The following is a 21,484-nucleotide window of genomic DNA, read 5'->3' on the forward strand; positions in this document are numbered from 1 at the left end:
CTGTGATAAACAGAAATATGTGCTGCCAGTGGTCAGACGTCATTGAGGTCGAGCTTCTCAAGCAAGTAGATGCCATCGAGAAGACCAAAGAAGCCAGTGATTAGCCATTGTGCGCAGCAGCTTCAAATGGCAAAGTCCAGCTGGGATTTCTCTGCACAAGGTCACCAAGTGGCATTCCTAAGTAACAGATATTTTTTACCCTAAACTGCTACCCTAGAGTGGCTGGAACATGCACCGTTCGTTCCAAGCATGCAGCCGTTATCAAAGCTTAGTTTAGTCAATTATTGAGGCTTAAGATCGTTTTAATGTTGTACAGTAGAAAACAATTGTAAAAGAATGTAAAAAAAATTTGAACTGTGTTGACTCTTTGGTGGCATACTGTTGCTATTCCTGAAGTTACGTCCTCAAATGACTTATGCTCCAGGTATTTGAGTAAAAACTATGGGTGTGGAAATATCAATTTTTTAATTTCAAAGCTAATTCGAATAATGAAACCTAAGTGCGAAGCGAATATTTTTCGAATATTAATACTATTGGTATTGCAAAAATCCATTTCTTTTCACCAACCAGAGGTGCAAAATAGTTATACTACATAGACTGCATAGCAAATAATGTACAGGGATATTATGCTTCGTGGTTAACAAAATTCTCTAATACAACACTTTTGTTTGACAATGTCATAATTGTAATTACTTAATGTTTCATGAAGCAAGGACAACAGCTCAACATGTTCGAAGAGCAGTGACACCTAGTGCATGTCACCATCGATTCAGACATCAAAAAGAGCTGCTTAAGTGTCTGGTATCAGCAGGTCGCCCTTCGCAAGCCGAGCCAACAGTGGGCACCACGCTTACACCATCGCTCAAACGGATCTTCTTTTTGGACCAAATGTCATCAGGCAGTTGGCGGCACGTCCAGAGCCGGCCCTAAAACGATTTGTTCTGTTCCTGCAGGTGAGCTGGTTTCACTGTAGCAACTCTTCTGTACATTCCATGCCGCCAACTGCAAAACTGTCATTTGCTTGATCTACCGCGTGTGTTCTCTTGTGCGCATGTGTGATGGAAGGAAAAGATTGTGCTCAATGTGGGGTTGATTTTGCCGGCGAAGACCGGTGCATGGAATGCTCGAACTGTGCATCGTTGTATCACCTCGGTCAAGAGTGCTCAGGTGTGGCTGAAGGCACATTCTTGTCGATGGGCCCGAAAAAGAGGGAAAAGTGGCGGTGTAAAACATGTAGATCAGCGGATTCTTCCCAAGGCAGTTCTAGCCAGTTAACAGCTATTGCTGAAAAGCTGTCGTTGCTGGATTCTATTCGTGCGAAAGTTGAATCTCTTTCCCTGGTTCCGTCGAAAATAGACGAACTGTTGTGCCTCAAGTCCGAGATCGAAGTAGTGAAAACAAAAATGCAGGAAATACACGACTCGGTCGACTTTCTTTCAAATAAATATGATTCCTTGCTGAAAGGATCAGCAACACGAGAGAAACAGGTCACTGAATTGTCTTCTAGGGTGATGGCACTTGAGGATCAGGTCGCTTCTCAGGCAGCTGTCATTCAAGACCTTAGAGGAGAAATAAATGCCTCTGAACAGTATAGTAGGTCCTCAAACCTCGAAATTCATAACGTACCCCAACTTCCTAGTGAAAACTTGACTACTACTGTTGCTGAACTGGCCGCTCAACTAGGCATTGATTCATTCCTGCCAGGTCACGTAGTAGCTGTGCACCGGTTGCCCAGGAAGAGCAAAACAGCTCCAGTTTTAGTGCGCTTCCTTTCGGCGGGCATACGTGACAGCTGGCTGGCAAAGCGAAAGAAACTGAAATCTCTGGCGAAGGAAAATGAGCCCTCGGTTTTCTTTGTCGAAAACTTGACGAAATACAGCAGAGAACTGTTCTGGGAGACAAAGACTAAGGCCAAAGAGGCCGATTTCAAGTTCGTATGGGTGAAACATGGCAAAATTTATGCCCGTAAGAAGGAGGGTGACCCAGTTGTGCGCATAATGAGCCCTTGTGACTTGTCTCGGCTAGTCTGACCTCTTATCCTCTGCTTTGTCTGTTGTAATCTTTTTCCTGATTCATGGCTTCGTGCGAACAATTTCGAGACTTTCCTTCTTTTTCTGTTCTTTTAAAACCAGGTGAAGGCACATTCACTGTTTTTCATGCAAACGTGCGTAGTATTCGCAAGCACTGGAATGAATTTTGTGTCCACGCTGGTGCAGTACGTGATATAGCTGATGTTTTTGTCTTAACTGAAATTAATATTGGGCAGGAACATACTGGTCTCTTTCAACTCCAAGGTTATCACAATCATTTTTTGACGCGCAAGGACGGCCGTGGCGGTGGAATTGCCATTTTCATCAAAAATTGTTGGATTTCAAGTCCTCTGAACATAATTTTCACAAGTGCTGAATCGCTAGCCCTTCGTATTCACACACGATCTTTTGCCATCACATTGCTCGCTATTTATAGGCCGCCAAATCAAAGTGTTAGAAAGTTTGTGGACGAATTGCATCTACTTGCTTTTCCATCTGGTCACGTGTGCATGATAGGTGATGTTAACATTGACGTGCTGAAGAAAGAACGACACATTGTAGCTGATTACTTGAACACGCTTGCTGACGTTGGAATAGATTCTATTATCAACCTTCCCACACGTGTCGAAATTTTGGGTACATCGCTTGTTTCTTCATGCATAGATCACGTCAACGTTCGCACTGAGAACGACCAGGTACTTCCGTTTATTATTGAGCAAAAGCTATCCGATCACTTCTATGTTGGGTGTAGCTTTCTATCGTCTCAGCATGCTGCGGCTAACAACCCAGTATCACAGATAGAGGTTATTGATAAAAGGAAGCTGGACTCGTTGTTGCAAGGCTACGACTGGAAATCTTTCCTAGCAGAAGTTCCTGCCAGTCACCTGTATAAATCTTTTATTGCCGTTTATACGCAGGCAGTGCACTCTTGCAAAAACGTAGTCGTCTTAAAGCAACGAAAGCCGAAATGCCCGTGGATAAATGGAAATGCTCTAACCGCGTTAGCTGAAAAAGAACTAGCCTGGGCGCGTTGTCGGCGCTCACCTAATAATCAGTATCTTCGTGAAGCTTATAAGATGGCTCGCAATAAAGTCACTGCTGTGCTTAGAGGTGCCAGGCGACAGCACTTCCAAGGTAAATTTTCTGAATTTAGAAAAAACCCGTCCAAGACTTGGTCCGTGGTTAACGAATTAAGGGGTCGTCCCCGGAAAGGCCCATACCAAACTATTGCGAAGAATTTCGGTCCACCATCTATAACGTTAGCAGACCAATTTAATTCCTTTTTCTCGTCTACTGCAGCAAGCTTGTCCGGTAATACGGCTAGTTATTGTATGCCACAATCGGTAGTTGACTCTGCATTCCTACCTGAGTGTACCGAGGATGATATTCGCTACATCTTATTTAACTTAAAACAGCACAAGTCGGTTGGATTAGATGGTGTATCTGTGGACGTCCTTCGCAGAAATTTTGAGGCCCTGAAGAATGTTCTTTTAGCAATTATAAATAACATTATAACCACGAAAGAAATACCGCCTGGCCTCAAGGAAGCGCTTGTAGTTCCTCTCTTCAAAAGCGGACAGGTCAATGTTGTCACAAACTACAGGCCAATTTCGATACTTTCGTGCATTGCTCTTATACTTGAAAAGCATATTTTTCACGTAATGCAGAGCTTCATTGACGCGCACAACATAATGTCGCCTAATCAGTACGGATTTACTTGTGGGCGTGGTACTAGATTAGCATTAGATGAATTAACCAATTTCCTTAATAGTACTCTCGAAATTAGTGCATTCGCTTGTGCATTATTTCTAGACGTATCAAAAGCTTTTGACTCCGTCAACCATGAAATTTTACTTTGTAAACTTCATAGCTATGGCTTCCGAGGGCCTTTTCTAACTTTCCTTAAGAATTATTTGCACGGTCGAATTCAAGTAGTAGTTCTCGGAAATATTAAAAGCAAACCTAGACAGTTGAGCGCTGGAGTTCCCCAAGGGTCGATTTTAGCTCCCCTTTTATTCAACTTGTACGTTAATGATCTCAGTCAAGCAATTTTTCGCTGTCGGGTGTTTCAATACGCAGATGACACGCTTTTAGTATCTCGTCACACTAATTACCATCAAGCCGTGGTTGAATTACAAACTGACACTACAAATGTTATCAGTTGGTACCGTAAAAACTTAATTTCTATTAACCAGAATAAAACTAAATTAGTATGTTTTCACGATCCACTGAAATCTATTCCTGTCATCACTCCACTGTTTCTTCATTCTCCTCTGTGTAACAATTGCTCTTGCTCTCCTATTCCATACCTCTCAAGTGTCAATTATCTCGGTGTTCATTTCGATTCTAACATGTCCTGGAACACTCACTTGGCTAACGTTTGTGAAAGGCTGCGCAAAATAGCCTGCCTACTGCATTCTATTAAAGCACTATGCCCAATTTACGTAAGGAAAACAATAGCACATGCATTAGCGTACAGTGTGCTAAGATATGGAATCTGTTCTTTTTATTTCTGTTCAGTGTTTTGGCGCAATAAAGTTGATTCTTTACTAAAATCCATAATTCGGGCGGTGATGTATGGTGTGCACATTACTAACAATTCCAGTCTTTTTTCATGCTCGCACATGCCCTCGTTCAGGCTGTTATTCAAAGAAACGGTAATCCTTTTGTATATATGGAACAATGAGTTCTGCCTCCCGTATGTCCCCGCCAGAGCATTACGTACACGTGACCGCTTTGCCTTACCAAGAGTAAGGACAAGATATGGCAAACGTGTCCGTGCCTTCTATGTACCTGATGTATTAAATGACCTGCCAGAAAAAGTTTTATCTTCCAGCACACGGAAAGAAGTTAAATCTTATATTTTTGATTTGTATGTGTAATTTGGTTTCTTTTCTTCCTGTCTTTCTTTAGTTTTATTTTTGAGTTTTGTACATAACTGATTTACTGTGCCGCTCCCTGGCTTGCTCCATTCTGCCGAGCGCTGCCCCACAAGCCCATTGTTGGCTTGGGCAGGCTCGTATTTGTATGTAATTTTCGAAATAAATAAATCATTTATATATATATATATGCAAATATCTTTAAACCTGCGATTGTGGTAGTGAAAATTTCTGCCACGAGTGAAAATTTCTGCTGGTTGATAAGCTCATCAGAGTCTTTCCACAGTGCTGATGTGGAAGTGGCCCGTTCAGAAGCTTTTATTGTTGAATGCATACTTCGGTTCCTTGGTGATGAAATTACCCTTCCTTTCTCTAAATCCAAGGGCGAGATCTCGCATTCTGAATGTTTGCTTGCGCTCTCATTATTCGCCTTCACTGTGCTTTCGTCAGCGGTCGTCTGCTTGGTGAAGCGGGAGCGCCAATTGAACACTGCCTACTCACTGATGTAGGAGGTGAAGCAAACATTCAGAAAGTTAGAAGCTGGCGCAATTTCATCTCAGGTTGTTAATCCAGTTTGACATTGAAGCATCCTGGTAGTATTAAAGTACTTTAGAATGAGGTTCCAGAAGCATTGCCAAGTTTGCCACTTGCTGAAATTTGTAGTTTGGAACAATTTAGGCTCTTGGCAAGATTAGCAGTGAACACAGAGGTTTACACATGGCGATTGGTGTTGTCCAAATGCATGAAGAGGTCACAGTATAGGTACTTAAGCTAGTGTCGGGTAACCATAAGCACCCGCAGGGGCCCCGTGACAGTGTCTCCTTTAACTTCAGATATGCTTCACTGCTTGATGATAAATATGCTTCGCCGCATAAAACGACTCTGCTGCAGCAAAGGTGACTTAAACCGACAACAGCCGAGAAGGTGCAAATCGCACTGCGCTGCCTGGTTCTTGCTGTTGGCCTTATTTTTCTTCTTTTCACAGTGTCCTTACTGTAAGTGCACTCCAGAGTTACAATGCAGGAATATGCATGTGTGCACAAGCTTTCTTTCAAGAGTAACTCACGATCATAAGTTACGTCATCATGGTTTCGTACTATGTTACGGCATCATAAGCGAGACATAATAAAGGGGGTCTCAAAGGCTGCGGGAGAGACTAATCTTTCGTGCGAGATTGTGCTATCCTTGCTGCACGCAGTGCAATATTATGACTCTCATGTCTATGGTGGCATTGTCGATTATGAATGTTTCCTTACTGCGTTAAAAAAATGTGTAGTGCATCTTTCAGATAATAATGGCATTATAGCTTCAGAGTTGTTCCAAGTTTTGGGGACTTGTTCACTAAAAGTACATTATTAGAAAAGCTTTAGAATGTCTAGGTCATAATTGCATTTGAAGAACTGTAAGTCTTCCTACACATAGCAATTAGTAGCTTACTGTGCGATGTTGAAGGTGGTTTTTATTCATAGGCCCTACGCAGAGAGCAGCAACACAATGCCTGGCATGTGACCAGGGTTCGTAACAGTGTTTGCATTTCCAGTGCTCGTAACTGATTCCAGTATTAGTGCATAAATTTGCTTTATGAATTCTTTGTAGACAGAAGGTGCTTGAATATTGGTTGCATGAAATGCTCCAATGCACTGTATACGTATAGGGCGTCTTTTATTACCGTACAGATTTTCTTGTTTTCAAGTTATGAGCGCGGAAAATGTGGCATTCTTGCAGAGGAATTCCTCTAATGCACTCTCATTTCTTACAAATCTTGAAAGTTGCACCTAATTCAAGATATTCATCATTGAATTTCACTGGCAAATCGAGGCAATATTGGAACTGAGTGTGCTGGGAGTGCAAAAAAGAAGGTCCCGCTATCTCATCAGATGGAAACATCTTGGCCAGTCATTGTAGCTGCTGATACGACACACTTTGCCTGGCAAGCATGTGCGTCAGTGTGCCATATCAGGCTATCATTTAAGCTTTGTCCCACACTTCTTGACAGGGCACTGCCGCCTGATGTGGAGGAGGATGCACCAAGTTTTGATTGTACTCAATTGAGCGTGATAATGAATATCTCAAAATAAGTGCAATTTTCGAGATTTAGAAAAAGAAAGGGTGTGCGTTCACATGCGACTGCCTCCAAATATGCCATTTAGAAGGCTGCCGCCAAGTTACTAATAAAAAAAGTGACTGAATTTTTCAAAATTAATTTTCTGAAACTCGCATTATTAGCAGCATAGTGTGTCCACCTCACCTAGAAACTCCTTTGCAAAAACGCTGGGCTCTCCGTGCTCAAAACTTTTTGCTAAATATCTGCACGGTTAAAAAAAAGCAGATATGCACAATTGTTTATGCATGAAAGTCGTACACTATTTCAAGATTTTTGCCCTTCTATGCAACACCAGAAAAATTGGAAATAGAAGCTTCAGGTGACCTATCTGATTTGTTGCAAGTTGCATGGCCATATTATTGTTTTAATTTTTCGCCATTCCCTTTTACTGTGATGTCACCACTGCAGCTGCTCAATGGCTGTGGCTTTTCATTCCAGGTCACAAAGCTGCACCCAGGTAGAGGCAGATTCCAAAAATGCTTGTGTACTTAAGTATAGCTGCACATTACAGAAGCCGTAGCCCTCTTGTAGCCGAGTTCCTTATATTTTATTGGGATTGAAGAGCAACGTTTGTGCTATATCCCTCTAGTTCAGACGAAATAATGTGCATAAAATTATATCTTCATTACTTTACACCATAGTACCAATATCTGTTGTGCGTTGATTTTTGATGTCTTTGCATTTGCTATAGCAAGGATTTTTAAACATCAGCCACAAAAGAAAAAAATAAATGGTCAAAGAACCAAGAAATGGTGTGTCGCAGCTCCCTTCTTTTTTTAATTGGCGGCAAGTTTTGCACTCGTGTACTTCAAAAGAAGTTCGTGTACTTCAAAAGAAGTGTTACCTTCCTGCTTTGGAACTTTGTGGTTTTGTTCTGCCAGCTGCTTGACCAAAACAAGCAAAATGTACTTCGGATATTCCACAATTCTGTATGCATTTGGTACAATAAAATTTGTTTCAAGAATGGACAAATGCAGTGATGGTTGTATTGAAAACTGCAACATGCCGATTTTAGTTTCATGCTTCATTAATTTTCTCAGAGCCCCAAAGCATGCGAGGTTTGAAAATATATCATGCGACGAAGTGCTGGCCTGCCATGACATTAGTGCACTCGGTCTAGAGAACAGATTGATGCTGCACATACATTGAACATGGTGGCCATGACCATCCCTCATGAATTGGCATTCCCTGCCTAAACCACCTCACCAACACAGCCTGTTAACAGCAAGAAAGCTGACGAGGCTTCCAAGAATTTCTATGCACTATTAGTATCGCCCTACTGAAATTACTCCATTTGTTTGCTGACAATTGTCTTGACGAAAGTGGAAGCCGAATCGGTTGTGTTCAATCAGTTTTATTTACATACAACCTATTATAATGTGGACCTTTCTTCGCCTCTTCAACTGTTCCACAGCTGCTGCTGCCATCTTGCATGCCACATCGAGGAGGGGGGCAATGTACATGGCAGGAGCATGGGCGGATTTTCCAAGGAACTCTGGAAAGCTGTAATCAAATTGCGGGCAAAGTTTAAAAAGTCTTAAATACAAAAAGGGTGAAGAGTGTTGTAACCTTGTACATTTTGATCACACCACATGTTTCAGCTGCAGCTGTAAGTGCCTTGTATCAACCAAGCTACAGTTCTTGCAATAATCCACTTTGTGATACTCGGTATGAATTGATAAGACTAGCTGCTATTCTAGTGGTTGTGCAGGCCACAAGGGAACAGTGCCTGGCCTTTGTGCTCGTATGTGTAAATTTCTCTCTTTCGGTCTCGCCCAAGCCGCACCAAAATGTTATCCACAAGTGTCGTGCCAAAAAGGCCTGGCAACATCTTGTATTAAGCCGTTTGACCCATTTTATTGCACTGATGCACACGGTGCAACCAAATGTAGGAAATGACATCGCCTAGGTGATTAGTAAATTACCCTTCTAAAATACCACAAGAGCAACTTTGCTGTGGCAAGAGCCTTAGCAAAAACATAAGAGACACACAAATATGAAGGAAAAGCGACACCTTCAAGTTCCCGCACCAACTCACCGTGACAAGCACAGATATTGACAGTGTCTGCTTGAGCTTAGTTATTTGGAGATACATGCAGTTGAATGCTTTTACGAGCACTGAGATGCCCCACTATGCTAGCTTGCCTTTTATGGCTATAGAAAGTTGTATACTGCCACAAGTCTGCCTATTCCGATTAGAATCTATATTGAAGCTGCTCTGAGCAACAGGTGGTATTCTATTTCAGCGCTAATGATAGATTGAGAGTAGTGTGCCTGGAAGGAATAGACAAAAGCATTGCAGAAGCTGCAGTACTTTGTGCTCGCTGAATGATCACACGAGAAGGTAAAGATGCCATCAGAAAGCATCTTTCGTATGGAGTCTCTTTAAAAGAAAAACACTACAACTAGACATGGTGACAGTTGTGGGCAAACTAAAAATATAATGATAGTTCAAGGTGTGGTATGGCATGTTTATGCTATTTCTGAAAAAAATAAACACGGCAAGTGTGTCCATGCCAACAATTGACACAGGATGTGCAGATGCAAAACTGCAATACAGCACCACGCCGTCAAAACGACAGTATGCATGTGGTGGTCCAGCATCAAAACTTCAATGTCCCTACACTGCAACACTGGGTGGCCAGCAGGCACTGCTCTGTCGGGCACAGGACGTGGCAGCAACTATTTCTCCTAAGGATTCAATAAACGGATTTCTCTACCTCACCCGCCATGCGATGCGCCATGTGAGGGAATGACAGTGCCACTACTCTCACAGGATATGGATGGTGCACAACACAACCTTGAGCATCGGAGCGCATGTCTGTCTGTGAGCTCTTTGTACTACAAACACAAGTGGTGCATGCAAGGTAACATTTAACACATCACTGCCAAATGCCATCAACGAACAGAAGCAGCAAAGAAAGCTGCTTACATAATTTTCAGTGTGTCGGAACTGCATATTTTTTACATCCTGTCTGCATGCCGCATTGTTCATCACTGCTAAAAAGTGCATAGTTGCATGGTACTTTTTTTCGATTTTGTGCACTTTCTTTTGTCCTGAAAAAATAACCACATAAAAATAAAGCAGATGTTTCTCAATGAGCTGTAAGTACTAAAGTTGCTCAAAAGGGTAGTTTACTGAATTGATTGCATTTGAGTACTGCAGGCCTAGTTTCTTTCGGTCTTTCTCTTTTAAAGCCTCGGCACAAGTTAGCTAAAACACCCTGTATACTGGACAGCTTGCCTGGCTGCCCGCACCGCCGAGGCGGAGTATCTTACGTTTTTGTGGTGCACTTGTCGCCGTCTCCTGGCACCGGTCGTCCATCCTTATCGCGCACACGCCAGCGTCGTCTGGTGTTCCAATTGGCTGCAGCAAAGCGGACAGCTCTGGCGGGCAGGAAAAAAAGTGGTCCGCAAGCGATCGGGCTTGCTGCCACGTTTAACGCCTGCTTTTATCCGCCTGGCCAAGAGCTTTGCCCGGTTTAGCCGCTCCGTCTTCAGTGTGAACGTGCCTTTAGAGTAAAAAATCAACAGCTTACGCTTCCACATTTTTTGCTTGGTAGCTACATTCAATTTGCTTGCTCCTCGTCTTTTAGATGTCTAGGCTCCTCACATTTTAACGTGGCTGAATAGTGCACAAATCAGAAACTAGAGTTTCTGTGGCCTAGCCTTCTCACACTTGCAAGGATACCATCCAAAATTGACCTATTTTTCTTATGGGGTGCCCACTGATTATGACGATGCTGACATCGAAGGATCTCGAGTGGTTCTCTAGCATTTTGGTGACAAACGGAATACAGTAAATGCCGAGCTACAACTGACTTGATATCTGTCAGCACCAATGAACGCAGCAAGTATTCTCACTAAATTGAGAATCCAGCCCAACAGCAGATCGACACCAGTGGTTTGAATCCCCCGTGTTGGCAAATTTAACTGGCTGAAATCAAGCATTTAAAAGACGCACTTAGTTCCATCCCTTCAATCTGTGAGCATAATGAAGATCAAAGGTCAGGTTATGTGGCTGCAGCACCTTCTGTTCATGCAGCATACCTTGTGTGCAAGCCACATCTATTTACAACAGAAACAGCGCTTTCCACCCGTGAGCTAATGTTCGGTGTTAAAATATGGTAGAATTTTTTATCCAGCCAACGCGTGCACGCTGAAATCCAAGTGGTACAGCCAATATGTGCCTGTTTAATCACTGCAATGCATTGAGACACTTCCGACAACGCACGGCTGTACCAGAAAAGGTTTTAATTTTTTTCACTAATGCCATGTACTTATGAACTTTTATGAATGTACCTGCAGCTTTCGCAGGCTTCTCGAGCGTAAAGTGGCCTGTGTGTTATTGCTATTCAGCCGGAGTGCAATAGGAGCCAGTCAAATGAGTAAAACATGAATTCAGACTGGGATACATAGCGCAAAAAAATTACACAGGGACAAGCAGAACACAGGACGAGCGCTAACTTGCGCTATGTATCCCAGTCTGAATGCATACCACCAACACGCCCAAACTTCTTCCCTGCTAAAACAGGAAGTCAATGTGCACACAAAGACTACATGTACCCTTGCATGACTTCGTGCCACAGGTAGCCAACAGCTTCCAATTCACAGTTCTTGTAATATGCTTGTGGCAGCCATCTACAGTGATCTATTTGATTTAACGGGGATGTGTATGTTGGCTGAAAAAGAGAAAATATGCTAGGAAATATATTAACACCGATGGATGCAATATATCCTTTCCGGTAGAGTTTTGCACAGAAAAGTTAGCAGATTCCATGCATATGTGAAAATCGGTTATAAGTGAAGCCTTTGTAATGTTCAGTAAAATGCAACCACTCGTTTACTTCTATAATTCTGCACACAATGCATGTCCTGGTCTCGTTTAGTTCATTTTTGTCCATACTCGGTTGCTTTCGATGCCGACTTTCAGACTTCTCTGTGGCTGACTTCTTAAATTTCCTGTTGTATACTTAATTTCTTGCCTCTTGTTCTACGTGTCTACCCAGTGGTACATGTTGAGCTGCACTTAACAGGTAACCAAGTTGCCATTTGGACACATGCCAAGCAGCACATATCCAGTGCCATACACAGTGACCAATATTGGCAGGACTGCAGCAGCCACCACCCACTGAGCAAGGAAGAGGCAAAGCGGGTTTCGTTTTAAGAACCGCTCATTAAAGTTATTCAATCAATCAATCAAAAATATGTAGCAGCTTGCATATGTAGGAATGCGATTTATTCGCGATGCTAATAATTTGATCACCTGTTTTGGTAGCTGTGGGCACGAGAAATTTAGACACCTAACCGCACCAAAATTCAGCTATTATGAAAACGCGGAATTTCGATCAAAAGAGTCGATTTGCCGCTGTGGTGGTTTGAAGGACGGCGACAGAATAAACCAAACATTGTAGAAAGGGAAGTAAACAATCTGCGCAACCGTTCTATCGCATGTTTGACAAAGAAATTGACGAAAAAATGTGCTTAACGTGATTCAGAAACATGTCTACACAGGAACGTTCAATGGTAGAAATTACACTTCACCGCTACAGAGTAGCGAAGTTGCCCTGAATAGTGGGACCAATATTTTCCGACCGCCCAACAAAGGGTGAAGTGCGCACAGTATGTACGGCAACACTTGCTTTGTTCACCGCAGTAATGCCACCCTGTGAGACAACTACGACAAACGGTCCGCATTTCTTCAGCAGCGAGCAGCGAGAAAAAGTGAAACATTTTTTTACCGAGTCAGAAATAAGCCAAGCGTGTTCCTGACGGTATGTAACGGCATGCCTCTGGAAAAAAGGGGTCCATACCTCGGGGTTCAAATTCCGCAGACACGGCATGCGCTTCAGCGTAGCCGTCAATTTGCGGTTGAGCAAGCGACGTTTTTGCATTTTCTGTTCCGCATCAGCATCTTCTAGCCAGCGAGAGAGCACCTTGAAAACCAGCACGACGGGCGCCGTCTCGCTGAACAATCAAGGCCTAAAATTTAAAAGAAAACACAACTATTAGCGCTTATTGTTTCAAATTTTGTGATTTCAGTAGACTTACCTTGATGTTGTTGCATATTTCTTGTAGATCCATGTTGCTTTCACGGTCATTTCCGCCAACATAAAGAACGGCGAAATCGACACGCTCGAAGCGCATCGTGGAGACAGCCCACGCCAGCCACACTGAATTGTAGCAAGCAAAACTGAATGTGCAGTCTTTAATAGACTCAATTAGGCACAGGCGCGACCTATTAAAGAATTTAACCTGACTCGCCGACAATGACGCCGCGCAAGGACGGCATGACTGAACACGATCCAGCGAGGCGTAACAAGACCACGCGAACGAACCTACGTGAGCCGGCAGAAACCACAGGGATTTAGCAGCAGCACCTAGCAGCGTCTTTCCCTAGGCGTACAAGTACCTATCTGGGGGCAGGGAGTACGGCACTGGCTCACGTCACATCCGGTTTGCCTCTAAACCGGGTACAGCCGGCCTGCGGGGATACGCTTCTCTCTAGTTCATGGCTCCGCCCCAACGTCCCAGCCTGCGTTTACCCCGTTACCGGACGCTGTAAACCTCTCTATTAACTGCTTCTAATAAAAAGAGTTTAATGTACTTTACTTCGTATGCTTCATTTCATATTTTATAGCATGATAACGCAGCAACGATCAGACGTTGGTGGTGCTGCGAGCGCATGCGACCTCATTGCGGTTTGCGTTTGGGGCCGCTAACCTATAACACGTTTCTGCTTGCGTACGCAAACGCAAACGCACCCAAGCGCTTGGGGCCCCAACGCCTTGCGTCCCCAATACTAAAACTCCCTAATATCACCGATAGCGTTGCGCGCGCCAGAGATATCCACTAGAGCGACGCAAGCGCCGGCGCTGCCATCTCTTGTTCATTTCGCTGGTTACTCGCACCGCAGGAGGAAACTTCAAGGCGCCGCCTTGCGTACATTTCTTTTTATAAATTAGAAAGAGGCCGTTGTCATAACTTTTGATTGTGCGAAAAGGCATTAATCTCGATTACAATACAAATGCAGCAGTGAAAAGTGGACAACATTGCTGAAAGTTTGCTATATTCAACCAATATTATTTCGTATAAACGCGTTCTTTTAAAAAACGATGGCCCAAAACACAAATGCCAGCACCACCTGAGAGCGATGCAAATACAATGAGCACGCGTTATGAACAAAAGATTTTCGTGGTGCCAAACGACGGGGAAAATGTGGCGATACGCATTCCTCTTGGCTGCCATTGCATATGGCTGCCCATTAGCATAATTACAGTAGAGAGGCTAGGTACAGTGAACTAGGGCGCTATTCTGGACATTCCGCCATTTTCTTCGATGCGTGACGTAGGCGCGACGCAAACAAAATGGCGCTGGTGGCCCGGTTTTGCTTACGTAACGTGACGCCAACTTGACGTTTCGCCTAAGAAACTGAAATGAAGGCACTGAATGTAGCGTTATCGGTAAAGCAAAACAGTTTTCCTCCGCAGTAAAAATAAAGCAGCTATCTCAAAGCGTATGATTATTCTGTCGAAAACGCTTCTCGCTTCCGTCGTCTGCTGCGTACAAGCCGTCGTCTGCTTCAGTAGCTCGGATGCGTGTCCCTGGAAAATGGAATGAGTCATCGCATGTTGGCGCCAACGCGCTTGTTTTCTTTCTTGAGACAACATACGCGACCTACCAGTGGTGATGCGCGCACGTTCTAGGCCACGTTATCGCTATTTCGTGAAACGCAAGTGACTCAGCCCGACTCGGCTGGCTTAGAAACGGCCGAATATCACCGATAGCGTTGCGCGCGCCAGAGATATCCACTAGAGCGACGCAAGCGCCGGCGCTGCCATCTCTTGTTCATTTCGCTGGTTACTCGCACCGCGGGAGGGAACTTCAAGGCGCCGCCTTGCGTATATTTCTTTTTGTAAGTTAGAAAAAGGCCGTTGTAATAACTTTTGATTGTGCGAAAAGGCATTAATCTCGATTACAATACAATTGCAGCAGTGAAAAGTGGACAACATTGCTGAAAGTTTGCTATATTCAACCAATATTATTTCGTATAAACGCGTTCTTTTAAAAAACGATGGCCCAAAACACAAATGCCAACACCACCCGAGAGCGATGCAAATACTATGAGCACGCGTTATGAACAAAAGATTTTCGTGGCGCCAAACGACGGGGAAAATGTGGCGATACGCATTCCTCTCGGCTGCCATTGCATATGGCTGCCCATTAGCATAATTCGCGCGGCTCGTCGCAGCAAAAATTATGGCGGAAAATCTCAGCAATGGCGGCCCTGCGAAACGTCACGCGTCGTCAAAATGACGTTTACGAAACAGCCCTTCCTGTGACGCTCCTCATGAGATATTCCTTCAGCCAATCAGCAAGCTGGCATGGCGCATATCTTGAATCGCCACCACATATTCGCGCAATTGCAGATGCATTGCACTGGCTTCTGCACGCTACCGCTCACATTCTTTTTGAAGCGCTAACATCACAATATATCTGCCAAGGACCAAAAAAATGTATTAGTCCATAACATTTGCAGCTCCACGTCACGTTTCGTCATCTTGATGAAAACGCAAAATTGCATTTTGCAATACTTCCGCTTCCCGGCACAAATTTTAAAACACGTGACCTCTCGACAGCCAATCAGAGAGTAAACATGGCGGATAATGGCGGCCGTGCAGCCGCCATGCGTGTCCAGAATAGAGCCCCTAGAAGCTATTCTAGTACACTGTAGGCTAGGGGCGCTACTGGACACGCATGGCGGCTGCACGGCCGCCATTACCCGCCATGTTTACTCTCTGATTGGCTGTCGAGAGGTCACGTGTTTTGAAATTTGTGCCGGGAAACGGAAGTTTTGCGAAATGCCATTTTGCGTTTTCATCAAGATGACGAAACGTGACGTGGAGCTGCAAATTTTATGGACTAATACATTTTTTTGGTCCTTGGCAGATATATTGTGATGTTAGTGCTTCAAAAAGAATGTGAGCGGTAGCGTGCAGAAGTCAGTGCAATGCATCTGCGATTGCGCGAATATGTGGTGACGATTCAAGATATGCGCCATGCCAGCTTGCTGATTGGCTGAAGGAATACCTCGTGAGGAGCGTCACAGGAAGGGCTGTTTCGTAATCGTCATTTTGACGATGCGTGACGTTGCACTGGGCCGCCATTGCTGAGATTTTCCGCCATAATTTTTGGTGCGACGAGCCGCGCGAATTATGCTAATGAGCAGCCATATGCAATGGCAGCCGAGAGGAATGCGTATCGCCACATTTTCCCCATCGTTTGGCGCCACGAAATTTTTTTGTTCATAACGCGTGCTCATAGTATTTGCATCGCTCTCGGGTGGTGTTGGCATTTGTGTTTGGGGCCATCATTTTTTTAAAGAACGCGTTTATACAAAATAATATTGGTTGAACATAGCAAACTTTCAGCAATATTGTCCACTTTTCACTGCTGCATTTGTATTGTAATCGAGATTAGTGCCTTTTCGCACAATCAGACGTTATGACAACGGCCTCTTTCTAATTTATAAAAAGAAATGTACGCAAGGCGGCGCTTTGAAGTTTCCTCCCGCGGTGCGAGTAACCAGCGAAATGAACAAGAGATGGCAGCGCCGGCGCTTGCGTCGCGCTAGTGGTTATCTCTGGCGCCCGCAACGCTATCAGTGATATTCGGCCGTTTCTCTGCCAGCCGAGTCGGGCTGAGTCACTTACGTTTCACGAAATAGCGATAACGTGGCCTAGAACGTGCGCGCATCACCACTGGTAGGTCGCGTATGTTGTCTCAAGAAAGAAAACAAGCGCGTTGGCGCCAACATGCGATGACTCATTCCATTTTCCAGGGACACGCATCCGAGCTACTGAAGCAGACGACGGCTTGTACGCAGCAGACGACGGAAGCGAGAAGCGTTTTCGACAGAATAATCATACGCTTTGAGATAGCTGCTTTATTTTTACTGCGGAGGAAAACTGTTTTGCTTTACCGATAACGCTACATTCAGTGCCTTCATTTCAGTTTCTTAGGCGAAACGTCAAGTTGGCGTCACGTTACGTAAGCAAAACCGGGCCACCAGCGCCATTTTGTTTGCGTCGCGCCTACGTCACGCATCGAAGAAAATGGCGGAATGTCCAGAATAGCGCCCCTAGATAGGGGCAGTGTGTTCAGGAGGCGCCCGCCGCTGAGGCGCTTCATGTAGATAGCACGAGATGGCGCTGTAGGAACATGGGCTGTACGGAACGTACGGCGCAGTGCCAGCGCTGCACGCTGATATTTTGATAATCGTTTTCTGTTGCAATCAAATAGACGTGCAAATGCTCGGCGGATGTTAAGATGCATCCCCGAAACTCACTACATATAAGAGATGAATTGTATGTGCACTCCTAGCGCATCTCAACGCCCATTAGACGCATTTATTAACCTGACAGCAAAGGTTTTGCAGACGCAGAAGTAATGGCGTAAAGCCGTTAAATTTGTTCTGAGCCACGTTGCCACGTAACCAGAAATTACTCGAACGGAAAAGTTGGCTGCAAATAACGCCGTAGTAAAGGACATCGAATTGATTTAAACCAACTCGGATTCCAGGTGCACACATTTTCTTTTGCGGTTCGGATTCATAAAGAAGCGGTCGCGGCATCCGCGACCCAACGTCAAGCGTTTAGTTCCTCAGCCGCTGTTCTAGAAGAGAAAGCAAAACAACATGCACGTACATAGCCCAAAGCCAAAGAGCTTCCCTGCTTGGCATTTACCTTCTTTCCCGATAAACATTTGTCACTCGTTCTGTTTCGCGAGCACCCCATAACTACATAAGTTTATTCGTGATTTTTTTTTATTTACATCATGACGTGTTCCTGAACGTCAGGCCCATGTGCGAGTATGAGACACACCGACATCCTACATTTAAATGGAAGGAATAAAACAGCTAGGAAAGACGCTAAGTAAAAGGCATCTCTACAAAACTACACACAGTATGCCAAAACACACAAAAACAGTGCAAGTACATTCCTACCCAAACAATGGAGACCTACAGCGGAATTAATATGCGCAAATAAATTACTTAATTCATTTTTAATTATATTAACCAAATTAGCTTTTTGAATGCACCAGAAAAAGTTGCGCATTCAGATGAAAAAGACAAAGAAGGGTAAGCATACATTTGTTGCACCAGCCTGCTAAGAACAATATAGCTAACTTTAAAGTGCAATTTCTTTTTTCGTCATGCTTCTCTTCACTGATTAACACTTTTTACGGAAAAGTGCAGCCTTGTTAGGACATAAAAACGCACAACTGCTGATGTGAAATCATCAGCATGTAATTTGCAGCATATATGGCTTAGCCAAATTTAAAGCTTTCGCTAGAATCATGACATCCACTATGCTGTCGCTACAAAGCTCCTCTTTGCGGAAGAAGGTTGTAATTATATTTCCTCAAGTTTCTTTAATGCTTTGAAAAGCAACTTGGACGGATACAGCAATCCTCCCCTGTCACAAATTTCGTGAATTTTGAGACTGCTACTGACACTAGAGTTCTGTAGAACAAGAGAGCGGTAGTCCTCACATTTCTTGCGAATAAAAAATTTCTGTGCGACGTACGCTGCCATATATAATGGATGAGGCGGTCATCGCTCCTTTCCTCCACATAAGCCCGGTGCTCTGCCGGAGTATTGTTTAGCCTTTGCTCTACCAGCGTCAGATTTCCAGCTTCAACTAACTCGTCAATTGTGACGCAACGTCCCCTTCCTATTCAGAATTGTCAGGTGAGGGAAGTAGCGATACCAAATATTTACTGACCTCTGTGTTCCCTGTTTGCAGTGCCTTCGCCAAGATATAAAAGGGCAATTCACAGCAATCAAAAATTGAGACTGCGTTGGGTGATCGTTGGAACCGCACGACTACCTCACAAGAAGTTCTCCAACTTTTATTGGCTTAGTCTAGATGTCAATAGGTATTTAAAACCCTCTCCTTCCAAGTGTTCTAACAGAGCCAAAGTGCTGCACAATGTCACATGGAGCACATCTGCCGTAGACTGGCTCAAGCCGCAAAGTCCTTTTGCAATGGAAAGCATATTTAGCGCCAGCGAACAAGGACAGAAAAGAGATGACACCACAATGCGCTAACTTCAATAACTTGATATTCAGGAAACACCCACCTATTTAACCCATGCACAGTTAAATAGGGGGGTGTTTCCTGACAATCAAGTTAAAGTTAGCGCATTGTGGTGTCGTCTCCCTTCTGTCCTTGTTCGCTGGCGCTAAATATGCTTTCCAAGTCAGTCTACCAACACACCCAACAAATGGAACTCCTTTTGCATGTGACTCCCAACAAGACAGAAACTCGAGAAATTCCTTCAGAGCCCTTCAGAGCAAGCACATATATAGCAAGCACGCTGCAACTGGCCGCAACACCCCAGAACGCAACACACGGAGAACGCGTCCGTACAGCCCGTGCGACTGCAGCGCCGCCGCATACATCCGGGACCTGTCTACGCTCCCGGCTTCAAAGCGGTGCGTGGCGCGCTGCGCCGTCTGAACACACTGCCCCTATCTAGTACACTGTAGCATAATTCGCGCGGCTCGCCGCAGCAAAAATTATGGCGGAAAATCTCAGCAATGGCGACCCTGCGCAACGTCACGCATCGTCAAAATGACGTTTACGAAACAGCCCTTCCTGTGACGCTCCCTACGAGATATTCCTTCAGCCAATCAGCAAGCTGGCATGGCGCATATCTTGAATCGCCACCACATATTCGCGCAATTGCAGATGCATTGCACTGGCTTTTGCACGCTACCGCTCACATTCTTTTTGAAGCGCTAACATCACCATATATCTGCCAAGGAGCAAACAAATGTATTAGTCCATAAAATTTGCAGCTCCACGTCACGTTTCGTCATCTTGATGAAAACGCAAAATGACATTTCGCAAAACTTCCGCTTCCCGGCACAAATTTCAAAACACGTGACCTCTCGACAGCCAATCAGAGAGTAAACATGGCGGATAATGGCGGCCGTGCAGCCGCCATGCGTGTCCAGAATAGAGCCCCAGGATAACAACAGTTAGCGACGTGCGAAGTGATGGAGCCACCCCAGAATATTAAGTATATTGAGGACAACCGCAACAAAAACGCTGGTGAGCAGGCCGGAAGAATAATAAAAAAAATGCAGCATTACGGGATGCTTTGCTAAGAGTTATAAGAAAGACTCCTCAGCTCGCAAACAACGCTGTTCTTTGTCAGAACAAAGTTGCTTCGGCCTATGTCATGCAGCCACTGCTTCCTACGCAAGCCGTTACGCTTTCGTTGTGGTATCATAAAAACGGTATAACCATCTTCAGGCTTCTTGCTGCAGTTATATGCGCAACAGCCCGGCATAGCGCTAGCACAAAGACCAGAAACACTGTGCACAACGTTCGCTACGCCAAGCTAAAGCACCGAGCCAGCCGTGCTCAGGAGGAAAATGGCGCGAACGAAAAAGAAAAACACAAGCAAAACTCAAGATCCGCGCGTTTCCAAGGGCAACGGCAGGGAGACCAATCGTCATGCAGAAAAACGGGGGCAAAACTGATTGCCGCGGGGGGGACACGCAAGGGGCGAGGAGGTCGCGCGGCGGCGGCGCAGTTCAAAGAGTGGCGGTACTTTCAAATTATAAAGGGACTTTAGGGGAGCCTGCAGACGAAGTGGAAGCACGTACATCTCCCTTGCTCATCTCTCAAGCCGTCCGGCTTGGAGCGCGGTCGCCGCGAGTGAAAGGGGAAACGACGTTCGCATTGAAATTTCATACCTTTTCGCGGCGCGTAGCGATGCAATTCTTTGCCAACACGATCGTTAGCGCTCATTGTATGCTCTGCGCTTGTCAGCTCAAAATGGCCAGACCTGGTGAGGGGCCCTTTAAGCATAAGGCAAAATCGTACGTATCAGCGTATGTGTCCCAGCTGTGTCAAAACTGGTGATAGATGATGGTTTATTGAAACACGTTGCGATACGACAGCGCGGCCGTTGCTCCATATGCCTTATAACGACGACGGGCGGGAGCCTTGCCGTGGAACGTGCGACGCGCGCGCCGTACAGATTGGGGACGGAATCGTTGTCACCACCGTAGACGTTCATCCCGGAACGTCAGAGGCCCCTTGAAGAGTTTGCGATCGACATATTTCGGTGAATCTTCTGATGGACCCCAACCCCGTCGATGTGTCTCGTCCCGACGGTAAGTGGTTCTTGGCGCTTCTCCACAGAACACGTATACGTATGTTTCTCTTGGAAAGATTCAGTCGATTCAGCCTTGATCAATGTTACAAGAATAATAATCGATGACGTGCCATATATATCGGTCATGCATGTTCTGCAGGATGAGTGCTTGTGTTGTGGCGAACTCTGTACCAGTACGTACAGTACCATCGTGTCGGTTGAGGCCAAGTTGTTTTGGAAACGCGCAGTCGCCCGTGTATTTGTGCTGTTAAATTGCAGGAAATAATGCCCGGGAA

General features: G+C 44.8%; 1 protein-coding gene and 1 long non-coding RNA gene across 2 annotated transcripts; one reads left to right on the forward strand and one right to left on the reverse strand.

The window, feature by feature from the left end:
- The first annotated feature begins 1,511 nt into the window (after window positions 1-1,511).
- Window positions 1,512-2,030, forward strand: LOC139051214 (uncharacterized). Its single transcript, XM_070528220.1, has one exon. The coding sequence runs from the start codon at window positions 1,512-1,514 to the stop codon at window positions 2,028-2,030; it is 519 nt and encodes a 172-aa protein (XP_070384321.1).
- Window positions 2,031-8,350: 6,320 nt separating this feature from the next.
- LOC135908858 (uncharacterized) lies at window positions 8,351-13,498 on the reverse strand. Its single transcript, XR_010566468.2, has 4 exons — window positions 13,065-13,498; window positions 12,827-12,995; window positions 10,293-10,525; window positions 8,351-8,516 (listed from the first exon to the last, which is right to left on the reverse strand). It is a non-coding gene; the product is annotated as an uncharacterized lncRNA (long non-coding RNA).
- Between the last annotated feature and the right edge of the window lie 7,986 nt (window positions 13,499-21,484).

Source organism: Dermacentor albipictus, chromosome 1 (genome assembly GCF_038994185.2).
Source record: "Dermacentor albipictus isolate Rhodes 1998 colony chromosome 1, USDA_Dalb.pri_finalv2, whole genome shotgun sequence".
Taxonomy (NCBI): Eukaryota; Metazoa; Arthropoda; class Arachnida; order Ixodida; family Ixodidae; genus Dermacentor; species Dermacentor albipictus.